General features: G+C 45.4%; 1 protein-coding gene, 3 non-coding genes and 2 pseudogenes across 4 annotated transcripts; 1 reads left to right on the forward strand and 5 right to left on the reverse strand.

Moving 5' to 3' along the window:
- Window positions 1-6: 6 nt before the first annotated feature.
- Window positions 7-6,165, forward strand: LOC114832822. The gene is made up of 10 exons (XM_034288867.1): window positions 7-193; window positions 1,085-1,545; window positions 1,722-2,084; window positions 2,230-2,420; window positions 2,512-2,848; window positions 3,005-3,629; window positions 3,738-3,926; window positions 4,374-4,840; window positions 4,943-5,825; window positions 6,104-6,165. The coding sequence occupies exons 1-10, from the start codon at window positions 7-9 to the stop codon at window positions 6,163-6,165; spliced, it is 3,765 nt and encodes a 1,254-aa protein (XP_034144758.1).
- Window positions 6,166-6,685: 520 nt separating this feature from the next.
- LOC114832825 lies at window positions 6,686-6,813 on the reverse strand (annotated as a pseudogene).
- Window positions 6,814-7,278: 465 nt separating this feature from the next.
- Window positions 7,279-7,397, reverse strand: LOC114832823. The gene has a single exon (XR_003778414.1). It is a non-coding gene; the product is annotated as a 5S ribosomal RNA (ribosomal RNA).
- A 516-nt stretch (window positions 7,398-7,913) lies between these two features.
- On the reverse strand, window positions 7,914-8,077 carry LOC114832829. Its single transcript, XR_003778417.2, has one exon. It is a non-coding gene; the product is annotated as a U1 spliceosomal RNA (small nuclear RNA).
- Window positions 8,078-8,542: 465 nt separating this feature from the next.
- On the reverse strand, window positions 8,543-8,661 carry LOC114832827. The gene has a single exon (XR_003778415.2). It is a non-coding gene; the product is annotated as a 5S ribosomal RNA (ribosomal RNA).
- Window positions 8,662-9,177: 516 nt separating this feature from the next.
- Window positions 9,178-9,327, reverse strand: LOC114832824 (annotated as a pseudogene).
- Window positions 9,328-15,178: the final 5,851 nt, after the last annotated feature.

Consider the following 15,178-nt stretch of genomic DNA (forward strand, 5'->3'; position numbering starts at 1 on the left):
ATGAAGATGGCGAGCCCAGTAATCCGCGTAATCAACCCAGATGCCCCTCCATATCGTCAGCAGGCCGTATTGGTGGCGACAAAAGAGGCCCGTTACTATCGGGAGAAAAGGATGCTCTTTCCCAAACCTCCCCAGGAGCTGCCGAACCAGGCTACAGCCTTGGCTCATGCAGAGAAGCTCCTTCGAGCGGAGGGTATCCACACTCCTTCGCGTCAGCTGTGCCTGGGAAAGCTGGTGATTCCATTTGGCCAGTATGAAAACGCATCTTTTCACTGGCTTGTGGAAAACGATGTGGGCTACTTGAAGTAGTAAGTATATTATATTTAATACCATTGGAGGCAATGCATTTATTATACAATTTTAATGGCATGCTTATAATAAATGGCAGTATACTTGACAAGCACAGATCAGAGGAGACCACCCAACATAGGGAGGGAGAGAGAGTGAACCAGGGAGTGAAAGACTACCTCAATGAATATGCAGAGAGTTTCCCACAAGTCTGCATTCTCCTGGAGGCCAACATCGACAGGTGTATTTACGGTCAGAGAGGGTTTGAGGAAAGCACCTTTCAGGAGATGTGGACTCTCTACAGCAAGTACCCCACCCAAAAGGACAGGCCATAGCTATTCAGTGAGGAGGAGAAGGAGATAATAAAGAAAGCATACAGTTCTGTGAGGAGGTGGCTGCACACACCAGTGACCCACATCACAAGTGTGCAGATGAAGCGGTTCAGGAAATATATTGTTGACAAGGAGCAAGTAAGTTGTATGTAATGGGAAGAGCAGAATAGCATGGTAAATTATTTTCATATTAGAGATATTTTAATCACTAAATGTTTTTGTTTGCTTTTGATAATTAAAAGCTGGTACATCATAAAATCTATATAGTTACAATAAATTTTGTTGTCCAGCAACCGCAGGCAAGCACCTCCAAGTGTGATCCTTCATCATGGCCAGGGGACGACAGTGAACTGTTAGCTGCAAGCTAGGCTGTTGAAGGTAGGGGAGTTACAGAGTAAACAGACATGAAACCGTAAAAAATGTAAAAATTATACAAAACAACTTTGTTTGGAAAATTCCCACAGACACAATCAAACAGTTCGAGCCCCCTGTCCGGCCCAAGCAGCCCGAGCCCCCTGTCCGGCCCAAGAAGCCCGAGCCCCCTGTCCGGCCCAAGCAGCCCGAGCCCGCTGTCCGGCCCAAGAAGCCCGAGCCCGCTGTCCGGCCCAAGCAGCCCGAGCCCGCTGTCCGGCCCAAGAAGCCCGAGCCCGCTGTCCGGCCCAAGCAGCCCGAGCCCCCTGTCCGGCCCAAGAAGCTTGAACCCGCTGTCCGGCCCAAGAAGCTCGAACCCGCTGTCCGGCCCAAGAAGCTCGAGCCCCCTGTCCGGCCCAAGCAGACCGAGCCCGCTGTCCGGCCCAAACAGCCCGAGCCCCCTGTCCGGCCCAAACAGCCCGAGCCCCCTGGCCAACTCACAGAGTCCCCGTCCACAGCACAGGATCATGAGGGTCAGCCTTTTCCCACGGAATCACCTCTGAGTGACTCCCCTGTAAGTAAAATTCACATTATATGCAAACAATGTCAAGGAGAACAATTTGTTTAACATGTTGTTTTTTTTTTTTTTTTTTAATTGGTTGTATGTTTTGACATTCATTTGTACTAACCAAAGTAATGTAAAATAATAAGTAATAACTAAGTGTGTTTTGTATGTGTTGTGTGTTGCAGGTGGAGCTAGAGGGTTGGGTGCGTCTGTGGGAAAACCCCAATGGCATCCCATCTGCAGACATTTCCTGGCTCAAAGACCACAATGAAAGAGGGCTGTTCACACCCGTTCAAATCTATAAGGACAAAAGTGGTCTGTTCAGGAGGCGACGGGTGATGAAATCGGACCGCATGTGGTTTTACCCAGAAGAACCTCCCGGCTACGTCAGGGGTGCCCCGCCAACTCCACAACAGTTTTTTCGGAGTCGTGTTTTTGTGTGGCGTCCTGTTGGAGTGTGGAGGTACTCCCTGAAGTGTCCTCGAGGGGATCAGTGTCTGGGTAGAGGACGGAACGTGCACCTCTACAAGTCTGGCTATCACCACCGGGTATAACTCACTTCACCTTTGTTAGAGTTTTTACATTAGTTTATTACTATGTATGTAAACATGCAAGACAAAAAAAGAGCACAGAAAGCCATATCCTGCTATTGGCCTTTTTTTTAATAGGATTTTCTCCCCATATGTACTTTAGGTACGTCACATCTGTGACGTGTCCACCTGGTACACCATGCTCACTGAGGTCCTGTGCTGTGGACCATGTACAAAAGCGGCCAGAAGCGGAGAAGGTGGCACAATGGGTCGGTGGCTTGCGTGGGATGCCGCTATTTTGTCCCAGCTTAGCGAGGCTCACCAAGCTATGTTCCCTGCCATCCTCACCAGCAAGTGAGTATACTGAACATAATGTGTGCGTTTGACAGACCTGGAAGTGTCACTCAAATCCACCTGAACATATTGATTGTGACTCTACTTATAGGCGTGGCGTGGATAGGACTGTTGTGCGCCTTCTGAGGGACCGGACGGAAGGGAACACCATGGTCAAGGTGTGGCGGCAGATACAGGAGAACCACGTTGAAGAGTACCTTCAGCGTAAGGACCTGTACACCACACTCCTCATGACTGTCGTGAAACCTGGAGGGATCGTTTCTGCACTAAGGCACACTTTCCAGGCTCCACCTCCTCCAAGAGAGCTCCCCTCCGCGCGGCTCCTGCGCCACGCCTTCCTGCTGGCGGAGGCCAGCAACGTGCAGGATTACCGGAGCCAGATCCTCTCCACTTTTGGCACTGTGCTGAAAATGGATTCCACCAAGAAAGTATGTAAATCATGCAAAACATCTTGCAGTATTGTTTGGTTTTTTATTAAGTTTTAAATTGAACCCATTTTCACATTGTTGTAAAGTGATTAAGAAAAATCACATATCAATAAAATCTAACAGGTTATCTCATTATGCACACTTGACATGTTTTAGGTGGTGAAGAAGCTGTCTGGGGAGGGTGGAGGCTCAGCTGAGTGGTTCACCAGCATCGGAAACGAGCACTCCCAGATAGTTTCATTTGTGCTGACCTGTGAGGAGTCCACAGAGAAGCTGAAACCGATGTGCCTTGGGGTCATGGAGAGGTTCCGGCTGGCCAATCAACCAGTCCCAAAAATTATATACGTGGACCGTGGGTGTTGCCGTGCGCAGGGCCCAACAGCGCTGGGGATTTTGTTCCAGCCTTGGGTGGACAACGGGATGGTTGTGCGTCTGGACATCTTTCACTGGATCCACCGGTTTGATGCAGCCATACGCACAGAGTCCCACTCGAAGTATGCTGCATTCAAGTCTGCGCTAGCTGGGGGAGTGCTGGCCTATAACCGCTCAGACCTGGAGCTGCTCATCAAGGCCATGAGAGCCAAGGACCCGGCAACGCTGATGACTGTGTCAGATGAGGATATTGTCCGCCTCTACATTACCAGGGAGCACCTCAAACACCACGTGCGAAGGGTCACACTGGGAGCTCAGGAAACATTCCGGCTCATCCATCTGGCCATTGAGGAGCTGAAAGGTCCCGCAGGGCTGGACGAGAGCGGAGTGAGCCTTTTCAAAACACCTGGTATAAAAGACCTCATTCAAAAAAGTTATTACAACATTGATACGGATAGAGTTGCATACAAAGTGAACATAACTCACTGTATGCATGCATGTATGTATGTATTTACAGAGGCCATTGATGAGATGTGGGCAGGCCAGCAGCGACACCTGGAGTGCATCCAGGATCCACCAGACATGAACATGTATAGGGTGGCGCGTACCACAACCATTAACAATGTGGACCTACCCTACTACAAATGTCTGCGTGGAAGCAACAGCCTGGAAGGATTCCACAAAGCTCTGCCGAACATGATTCCAGGTACACAGGTGTATTCTCTATACTTGTAACAAATTAAATATGTGACCCTGTCATTAAGCAATAATGACAGGAGAGGGGGTGCGATTGTACTGAATATATCACAGCTGTGATTTGGATATAGCTTTAATACAACCATTCTACAATTGCCATTTATTAGTTAACAGTAATAAGCCACAACAGATTATGATTTGTTTCTTTTTTTAATCATTTATTTTCCTCCGCCAACACAAAAAGATCTGCAACTGGACTTCGGACTTGACTTTTGCCAAGCAACACAAACAAAACATTTATTAGAACACCTGTAAAGCAGAGTGATACATGTAGTTAAAAGTCCCCGTGCAGTAACGCTCAATATAGGAACTCATGGAATGCCCATTGTCCAATCAAACTAATTAGTTGAAAAAGTGGAACTAACTGTTGTATAATACCTTCAATTTTGATTTTCAGGTCCCCACTGTGCAGCACGGCCCTATCAGGTTTACCTGATCAGTGGCATTGCACGGTGGAACTCTGACAGGAGCGGGGATGCCGTGTTTGGTGGCAAAGGACGGCACCACAGGACCTATTCGGCGCCGCTGATTGATCGCCTCAACGCTCGCTGTCAGCAGCTGTTCGGAGAGACTGTGGAGGAGAATTTCCGGGCCCCTGCTGATGTCTCTTCCAACGAGCTGCTCGGGTTGGAGTACCTGTTCAGCCAGAGCACGGGGGAATCTGGGCCCTTCTCTCTTCAGGACATTGTCAACGATGGACCTGGTCCAGAAGAGGAGGTGCTCCGACCTGGGCAGCCTGATCCAGATGACGCAGACGAGGCGTACCAGAGCGATGTGGAGGCACACGACCGTGCGCTGGATGCCGTCCTGCCCCACATCACACTCACCAGCGACGAAACCGCCACTGTTCACCCTCCGGCCTTTGTGAGTAGCCGTGTGTCTGCTAGAATGAAATACAATGCACCAGTTACTGAAAAAGACAACATATTTGAACTTACCACATTCATATGGCTTTTTCTTTTACAGGAGGATGCCTGCAGTCCAAACCCTCTTCCTGGCTTTCCTAAGTTGGAAATGTTCTGCTCTGTGCTGGTGGAGATTGGCCTGGCAGAAGAAAAGCTGTCACTCACCACCGAGCAGAGAAACCAGGTCCTTAAAGCCTGGAATGCCGTGGAGGAGCATGACAAGCAGCCACAAAAGTTCAACCAGTTGTACAGAACACACTGGGGCAACACCCTCTACTGCCGCACAAAAAGGGACGATCTTGTTGACGCTGCTCTGATACAGAGGGTAAAGATGGCCAAGCGCTACGCACCAGCGCAACAGGACATCAGTGCTCAGCACAACAGGCTGATGTACACGCTGGTGAAACTGTTGTGGTTGCGCTCACCTCAAGGCTCTCGCAACAGTCCTGAGAAGAGAACCCTCTTGAAGGCGTACGAGCGAGTCCAGCACCGGATTTTAGTGGAGGATCCAGTCCTGTGCAAAGCAGGCATTCCTCTACCCAAGATTAACAGCAAGACTGTGCAGGACTTTATCCGTCGCCAAGAGAGGCTCCTCAACTTGCACGCCACAAAACAGCCCTCCACCATCACTAAGACCACCTCCATCTCATCTGCAGACCTTCCACCAGCACCACATCAGCCTGCAGTCCTCCCTCCACCAGACTACCCCCTGATGGAATATGTGCCCACACCCAGCACAGCAGGGACCAAGGTGTTAAAGGGAAGGACAGATATGATGGCACCACTCTCCCGGCCTCAGCCACCGATGCCACATTTGCTACTGCCACCACCAGTGAGAAAACCCAACGCCCCCTCTACCATCACCAGACCTGTGCCCTCCCTCTCTGCATCTACAGCAACCCCAGGAATTGCTGGCCCCTCCACATGGCCCATAATGCCTGCTAGTGAGGCAAATCCAGGGATTGATGGTCCACCTAAATCAGTCCCTCCAACTCTGCCCAAAATGCCTACTACAATTGGCACAGCACACAGTAGTACTTCATTCTGGGCAAGAGCTACGCAATTCAAGCGGAAGCATAAGGAACACTCCTCAGAAGTAGGAGCCAAAGTGTCAAGGGTGCAAAATCTCCCTGTCTGTACACTCTGTGGCCAAACAACCCAGGGACATAAAAAATACAAAAAAAGAGTTTCTGCCCTACAAATATGATGTCCCCATCAAAAGGTCTGGACAACAAAGTGTACAGCAGCTACGAACACTTCACCTCTGTTGTTGACAAGTTGTAGTAATATAAATATGTTGTAATAAATCTGTAAATATGGGACGGTTGCATTGTACATATGGTAAATAGGCTTTGATTTTATGACATTTTATATTGTCTAACTTATATTGTCTACACTGTAGTGCTGTGTTTTTTATAAGTGTTCCCCAATATACATGCACTTTATTCATTAAAGTGGTCAGTGCTACAGTAACAGTTGTGGAATATCAATTAATGAATTGAACAATGGGGTTATATTTGTATGTATCAAAACATAAAGACACAGATAAAGTAACTGAGGTAAGGAAATGTGCCAATAGCACAATGAAATCAGATCATTTTGCACATATTTTAGTAGAAAAGGTAAAGCCACAAAACAACATTAAATTCCTTGGGAAAAAACTAAATAGGAGGCATGGAAGCAGTTATTGCCATCTATCAGTTCAATCTGTCCTGAAGTTCAATTAATTCTGTTTAACTCACACACTGACAAACACCATATAATTACTTATCCCACGCTCCAAACTTCCAGCCAATCACGATCAGGGGCAATTGCACTACTCTACGGCGCATCCCCATTCGCAGGGGTCAGCACAGCCGGAGTGCAATGGCCGAGCCTCGCCCTGGGTGAACCGCCTTGGTGATCACGGTGTCTCCCTTGCCAGGTAAGTATGAGTTGTACAGGTCCGCGGAGGGGTGGCCATTACAGTGCCAACGTTTCCGCCTGACGGTGGGTCACTTAGAGCCTTACAATGTCACATCTCTGGACCGCCACAGCCTCACGTCCTATAGAGCCATTACAAAGCATGTCTAGAAATGCAGATGCGGGCAGAGCACTTGCAAGTACTTTATTGTTTGTTTAGCCCATCTTGTGAGCGCATCCCTCTTTTCCTGTCATACAACACTGCTGAACTGGTAGAAATGCAAATGCCCCCTTCCCCCGATTTCAATGTGTTTAAGCAGAGTGGATTCACAAGCCAATGCCCAATGAGCACGCATTAGCGCGTTCAGGCGAGCCCAGGAGAAACGTACAGAACCCACACTGGACCGGGGGGCCAGTTGCATTTAGTGAACTACACGTTGAATGAAGCCATCAGGATGAGAAAATAAACCAAGAGCACACCCTAGTGGGGGAAAAAGCTTACAGCACCTGGTATTCCCAGGCGGTCTCCCATCCAAGTACTAACCAGGCCCGACCCTGCTTAGCTTCCGAGATCGGACGAGATCGGGCGTATTCAGGCTGGTATGGCCGTAAGCGAGAGAACACTCGCCGGGGCGCTTTATAAAGGGAACAGTATCAAAAAAGAGCATGACACGGGAAAGCTGTTATTTAGCAAAATAAGGCAATCACAGTGAAAAAGCACTCACATTTGGAGGAGATATCTTTGAACCCTGTCAAGCATTTCCATTACTAAGTCACTGTGCTATCTAGCTCCAGCCTAGGTCCCCGTTTCAATGTGGACTGTAGCACACTGCAGGCCAATAGAGGCTGCCCCCCGCTAACTGGTGCCGCTTGACTAATTGACCAAGCTTGAGAAGGTGTCTTCTCTGTCCACATTTTCTGGGGTTAGAGGTTGTATTAAGTAGTCCGGCATATACGGCCTGAAACAAAGAGGGAAACAAAGACAGACCTGGGCATGATTTGGGGGCAGACGGCGACCTAAAGATGAGTTTGAACACGCTTAAAGGGAGAGGAAGAGGAGGTACACAAGGGCACAGACCTGACAGGTGGGAGAGGCACCAGGAGGGCACGTTTGTCATTGAACACTAGATCAGGGGAGAGCGCGAACGCAGTCCCCCACTACCAGAAATTATGCAATCGAGATTTCCACATTTGGGAAATTCGCAGGGGTCAGCACAGCCGGAGTGCAATGGCCGAGCCTCGCCCTGGGTGAACCGCCTTGGTGATCACGGTGTCTCCCTTGCCAGGTAAGTATGAGTTGTACAGGTCCGCGGAGGGGTGGCCATTACAGTGCCAACGTTTCCGCCTGACGGTGGGTCACTTAGAGCCTTACAATGTCACATCTCTGGACCGCCACAGCCTCACGTCCTATAGAGCCATTACAAAGCATGTCTAGAAATGCAGATGCGGGCAGAGCACTTGCAAGTACTTTATTGTTTGTTTAGCCCATCTTGTGAGCGCATCCCTCTTTTCCTGTCATACAACACTGCTGAACTGGTAGAAATGCAAATGCCCCCTTCCCCCGATTTCAATGTGTTTAAGCAGAGTGGATTCACAAGCCAATGCCCAATGAGCACGCATTAGCGCGTTCAGGCGAGCCCAGGAGAAACGTACAGAACCCACACTGGACCGGGGGGCCAGTTGCATTTAGTGAACTACACGTTGAATGAAGCCATCAGGATGAGAAAATAAACCAAGAGCACACCCTAGTGGGGGAAAAAGCTTACAGCACCTGGTATTCCCAGGCAGTCTCCCATCCAAGTACTAACCAGGCCCGACCCTGCTTAGCTTCCGAGATCGGACGAGATCGGGCGTATTCAGGCTGGTATGGCCGTAAGCGAGAGAACACTCGCCGGGGCGCTTTATAAAGGGAACAGTATCAAAAAAGAGCATGACACGGGAAAGCTGTTATTTAGCAAAATAAGGCAATCACAGTGAAAAAGCACTCACATTTGGAGGAGATATCTTTGAACCCTGTCAAGCATTTCCATAACTAAGTCACTGTGCTATCTAGCTCCAGCCTAGGTCCCCGTTTCAATGTGGACTGTAGCACACTGCAGGCCAATAGAGGCTGCCCCCCGCTAACTGCTGCCGCTTGACTAATTGACCAAGCTTGAGAAGGTGTCTTCTCTGTCCACATTTTCTGGGGTTAGAGGTTGTATTAAGTAGTCCGGCATATACGGCCTGAAACAAAGAGGGAAACAAAGACAGACCTGGGCATGATTTGGGGGCAGACGGCGACCTAAAGATGAGCTTGAACACGTTTAAAGGGAGAGGAAGAGGAGGTACACAAGGGCACAGACCTGACAGGTGGGAGAGGCACCAGGAGGGCACGTTTGTCATTGAACACTAGATCAGGGGAGAGCGCGAACGTAGTCCCCCACTACCAGAAAGTATGCATTCGAGATTTCCACATTTGGGAAATTCGCAGGGGTCAGCACAGCCGGAGTGCAATGGCCGAGCCTCGCCCTGTTTGATACAGTTTGATAGCACAACAGTAAGCATGTTATCAAAATGCTAAAACAAATTAATGAATATTAAATATTATAGGTGGCGTTTCCTGTTATAGTCGTGCTTGTGTTCTACACTCAGTAACATGGTGCAACGATATTCTTTAACCACTGGATGGTATAGCACTTCCACAGCTCAGGCAGATGTGCCTACCGGTTGAGCGTGCTCAAGTACTAAGTGGAATAAATTCTTTGTGTACAGATTTATGCATGAATCCTACTGAAGACAAATTAACTTATTATATCTCAATATATGTTACAATTTAAAATAGAGTATATTTTCCAGAAATGGAAAATGGTAACATTGGGAAACAGTGCTTGAGAGAGCAAATCAAACAAATCGATTGCTGTCTAAGCTTATAGGGAATATCTTTTAATTTTGTAAAGATCAGGGATGAGTGTTTGTAGTGATGTATCCTGAAACTTAAATGTAAATAACCTATGATCCACATTTTTTTCAATAAGAACATTATCAGCCTTCAAACGAAAGGATATCAAAGTTAACGGAACAGAATTCCATATTTGGGAGGGTCTAGTTAACAGTAGTGCAAAGACTGTAAACAGTTACACGTTCTGAGTGGTCTAGAGTCTACAGTGACTGTAGACACTAGACCAATCAGAACGCATTACTGTCCACAGTCACAAGTACCATCTTTAAAAAGTATGTTTGTTGCCCCATATTTGGACCCAACTTTTGCTCATTAATTCGTATGCCACTGGGAGACAGGATTTAATGGAAGTGATCTGAGGCTAGTGATGGCCATTCAAGTCTTCATTAGCATTACAATATTATGCTGGCATTACTCAGATTTTCTTTATCACAATAAAAGCCATAATTTTATAAGGCAATATAGTTAATCCAGTCTGTGAAAAAGAACAGACAAGAATAACATTGGAACGGACATTAAACATAAAATGTATGGACTAGTTTAACTATATTGCCTCATTTCAATTATGGCTTTTATTTTGAAACACTGCTAACATACATTTTAACGCTGCTAACATAATATCCTGCTGCTAGAAGAACGGTAATGAAGCTTGGAATGGCCATCACTACTGAAGCCATTTGAGACCTTACTGTCATGCCCCATGTGCCCCATGTTTCTATTACAAAATTCTGATATCATTATACTATTCACACGTCTGTATATTTTTTGATAAACAAATACAGCAAATATAGCCCCCAAGAGTGATTCTACCAGTGGCAGGCCGTGTTTTTTACACCTAGGCCTTCAGCACTATCTTTCCATAATCAAACCACATTCTAGTAACCTCACCAGGACACTATAGGGCTATTTTCATTTAACATAACCACCCCATATTCACAGTGAAAATAACCTTCATCAACGAGAACCACCGTATGCTCGGCGTGCCTGATTCACGCACACTAGATTCAATAAATCTCACCAAACTGTCCTCTGTCCCCAAGTGCATAGAAGCTGGGGGGAGAGAGGGGACATGTCCCCCTCAATATTAGAAACGGGTTAAATTGTCCCCCTCGAATTTTTTTTGGAGCAATACATTTACATCTCATTCTTTTATAAACCGCAGTGCTAGGCTGTCTAAGTAATACGTTTTGTTTTCCCAATAAGTACAACGTGTATAAATGTCAGTACATTTTCACATGTATAGAATAGAGCTTGCTAGATAACAGTAAATGCTATGGCTGTGTGAAAACCTGACTGTGAATGATTTGAAAGGATGAACGCCTGCCAAAATGTTTTGCACAATCTCTGTCTTAGTCTTCACCATGGTCTGCAAGTGGCTGGCTAAGTAATGGACTAGCCACCACCAGTCAAGAATGTAGTCTAAGTAGTTATGATTCTTGGTAACCATATCTTCTCCACAGCTGTGAAATATTTTCCTTCAGTTTAGATGATTTGTATCTAGACATGGCTATGGGTGCTAAAAGTATATTCAAAGAATTTGGTTGATGCTCATGATCATGGAAGGAAAGTGATGGACATGAACAAACAGGCAAGGAGGGAAAGAGGCTACAAACCATTAGGAAAATCATTTTGTAAGTGCCACACCAAGATAGACTGTTGATCTGTCATCATGTAAATCAGAGTCACTGAACAGGATCTCTGATAAAAGGACAGCATCTGCATTTAGGGATGTACTGTATGTGTTTATGCAGGAGAGAGGCTGTCATAACAATAACACTGGTCAGAAAGGTCATAACAATAACACTGGTCAGAAACAATAACACTGGTGAGAGAGAGTGGCCACAAACCAACGGGTAAAATATAAGTATTAATTCAAGCTGTCTATAGGAGCAGTTTGGAAAACCTAAAGCTGGACTAACATGCCTGACTGAGATTTCACCCACATCATTCTGGTATTAGTCATTTTAAAAATGTACTTTGATTACCTTATCATCTATCTGAAATGCCTTTCCAGCTGAAAAGTCCCATCATGCAAAAAGAAAATCACACACAGTAAAATTTACCAATTCTAGTTTGGACTATTGCATGTTCAGAAATCCAATATTCACACTGAAATCTTCAGTCCTAACAAAACACATAGAACTACATAGACATTTTGGTGAACACATTAACATTTACACTGTAGTCAAATGTCCCCCTGCCAATATCAGTCACGCCTACGCCCTTGTCTGTCCATCTCAATGGTGTCAAAGAACTTGTCAATTCTCCCCAGACATAACTGTACATAGGGTGCTTTGTTCTGTAGTATTCCAAAAACCATGTCCGAATACTCGAAAATCCCATGAAAGATGGAAAGCAAAAACGAAAACTCAAAATCATCCAGATGTGCATTGTATCCATCAGCACAGCATCCTTGATGTACTCATCATGGTGTTCTAACGTGATCAAATAGCTCCTTTAAGGCAACTCTCTTCTCAAATACTGTGCTAACAAATCTAGAACTATATTGCCACCTACTCTGTGCCACATCAGGAAGACACTGTTGGCCCATATCTTCAAGCAGCTGCGTGTGCTTAGGGGATCTTGGAAAAAAACTGCAGCTAGGCCATTGAGATGGGTAGAAAAAATCCTAGATTCTCTAACCTTCAATGCCCTCTTGAGTCAGTACTAAATTAAGTCGATGTGCATAGCAGTTTATAAAAAAAGTTGGCCACAATGTAACCCATGTTAAAATATGACATAAGTAAGAATAAATAGTTTAAAAGCTGCATAAATAAGTTGGAAGGTAAAAGTGATTCATTTAATGTAAGTTAATTAAAATGTTTACAACAAAAATGTTATGTTTAAGATTAAAAGAAAACTAATGTCGCTGCCCCTTTAAGGGACTATTTTATTTTATTCAATACACTGACAAATATTTGGAAATGTTACCCTACTACATCTCTGCCATATTTTCAATTGGCCATAGTCTGGTGCAACAATAAAAAAATTAAACGTGTCATTGTGGTAAACCATGGGTCATTGTGCTAAATCATGGGGCATTGTGTTACAAAATAGCCCTTGAGTTGCACCTTGTAATTCTGGTGATCTTGTAATTCTGTGATCATTATCGCTACTCCTAAGAAGAGGAAGTTCATAGAGCATGCTAAAGTGTTATGAAAAAGGACACTACAGTTTTATTCACAATACTGATACTTCTTCGGCGATGACGGTGGTGGTTAATTTATTTTTATTTAACTGTTAATGAACAAGGTAAGTCAATTGAGAACAAAACATGAAAAAAGTGACAGAGTCTGAATACTTTCCAAATGCACTGCTCATATGTAGTACAATACAACCAATACTGTGCTCTCCTCTTCACAGGTTGACCCGAGCAAGGTGATGGTACTCCATTGTGAAATATTCATAACATACACTACTGTCATGTTTGCATTACTTGTTTGATACCTAGATTGCATTAGCTAGCTTTGCTACTAAGGAACACAGGAAGTTCTAGGCTTGCGATAGTACAACGTCACACAGGGTAGGCAGAGGAGCCATGTGCCCACCTGGTCTATCAACAGTAAGCCTAGAGGAAGGAATTCCCATCTGTTAAATATCTACAGTGCATTTGTTAGTTAGTCAGACTCCACTTTTTCCCTATTTTCTTATGTTACAGCCTTGGTTTAAAATGGATTGTATGGAATTTAAAAAATCTTCATGGGGTATTGTGTGTAGATAAATGAGCTGATTATTATTTTTTGATTAGGCTTACAATTAGTCTGTAATGTAACAAAATCCATTGCAGAAGCCACCATCTCCAGTTCACTGGAAAGAGAGCACAGTTATAGGGGCAAGAAGTAAGATATTTATTGTACTCCTGACCTAAAAACAAGAAATACTATTTTTATACAAAAATAATCAGAGGGACATATTCATTTTACAATTATTTTGCAGATGCTCTTATCCAGAGCAACTTACAATAAGTTCATTCTTCTTAAGGTGTCTTGGAAAAACAACATCTGATCATCATAATAAGTACTTTCCTTCACTGAAGCTATAAGTCAAACTATAAGACAAAGTCAGTGACTTAATGTTTCAAAATTAAGTGCTTTTTTCCAGGTGGTGGGGATACACAGGTTAATTAAGAAACTCATCAAAGAGGTAGGTTTTCACCCATTTTCAGAAGATTGTCAGGGACTCTGCTGTTCTGGCTTCAAGGGGAAGTTTGTTCCATCATTGAGGTGCCAAGACAAAAATAGTTTTGCCTTGGCTGAGCGGCAGCTGCCCACCCTTGAGGGTTGGGTGGCCAAAAGACACTAAGTGGCAGATCGGAGTGCACTTGTAGGGTTGTAAGGTTTAAGCATAGCCTTCAGGTAGGGAGGAGCAGTTCCCTTTGCTGCTCCATAGGCAAGCACCATGGTCTTGTAACGGATGTAAGCTTCTACTAAAAGCCAATGGAGCTTGCAGAGAAGAGGGGTGACATGGGTGAATTTGGGAAGGTTGAACATAAGATGGTATGTAGCATCCTGAATAAGTTGCAGAGGCTTGATTGCACAAGCGGGGGAGCCCAGCCAACAGTGCATTGCAATAGTCCAGACGGGTGATGACAAGTGACTGGACCAGAACCTGAGCTGCTTCCTGTGTCAGGTAGGGTTGTATTTTGCGGATGTTGTAAAGCATGAAACTACAAGAGTGAGTCACTGCTTAGTTTGCAGGGAATAGCAAGTTATTGTCAAGTGTCATGCCAAGTTCTTTGCACTCTGTGAGGGACCAAGGTGAGATGCCTGCCAGGCATGCAGATATGCATGTTACAACCTGGGAATCAGAAGGGGGAAATAAAAAAAATATTTGAGTGTTATCGGCATAGCAATGAAAGGACAGGCCATGCGCGGATACGACAGTTCCAAGTGACCTTATGTAGAGAAAAGATGAGTGGGCCAAGGACTGATCCCTGGGATACACCAGTAGTGAGAGTGTGTGGTGCAGACAAAGACCCAGATGCTTGAAATTTAGAGCAATAGAAATTGGCTTTAGCAGCAGAAACCGAGGAAGAGAAGGTAGAGAGAAGCGATTGAAAGAATGACAGGTCCTCTGGAAGTTTAGTTTTCTTCCACTTTTGCTCGGCAGCCTGCAACCCTGTTCTGTTGGCTGTCAGTGAGTCAGTCAGGCCTGGAGCGGGAGGGGAAAGCCGGGCAGGCCCAGAGGACAAGGGACAGAGATAGTCGAAAGAGGTGGAAAGAGAAGAGAGTAGGGTTGAGGGGGCAGACTCAGGAGACAGAAGGGAAAAGGAGTTGGTAGAAGGGAAAAATTATAAGGTAGAAGAGAAGAGAGTAGAGGGAGAGAGAATGAAGATTGCGACGATGCATTACTATCTGGGAAGGAGTTGAGTTAGCAGGGGTAGAGGACAGAGGGAGAGAGAATGACACAAAGTAGTGATCAGAGACCTGGAGTAGAGTTGCAGTAAGATCAGCTGGG

Source organism: Esox lucius, chromosome 20 (genome assembly GCF_011004845.1).
Source record: "Esox lucius isolate fEsoLuc1 chromosome 20, fEsoLuc1.pri, whole genome shotgun sequence".
In the NCBI taxonomy this organism is placed as follows: Eukaryota; Metazoa; Chordata; class Actinopteri; order Esociformes; family Esocidae; genus Esox; species Esox lucius.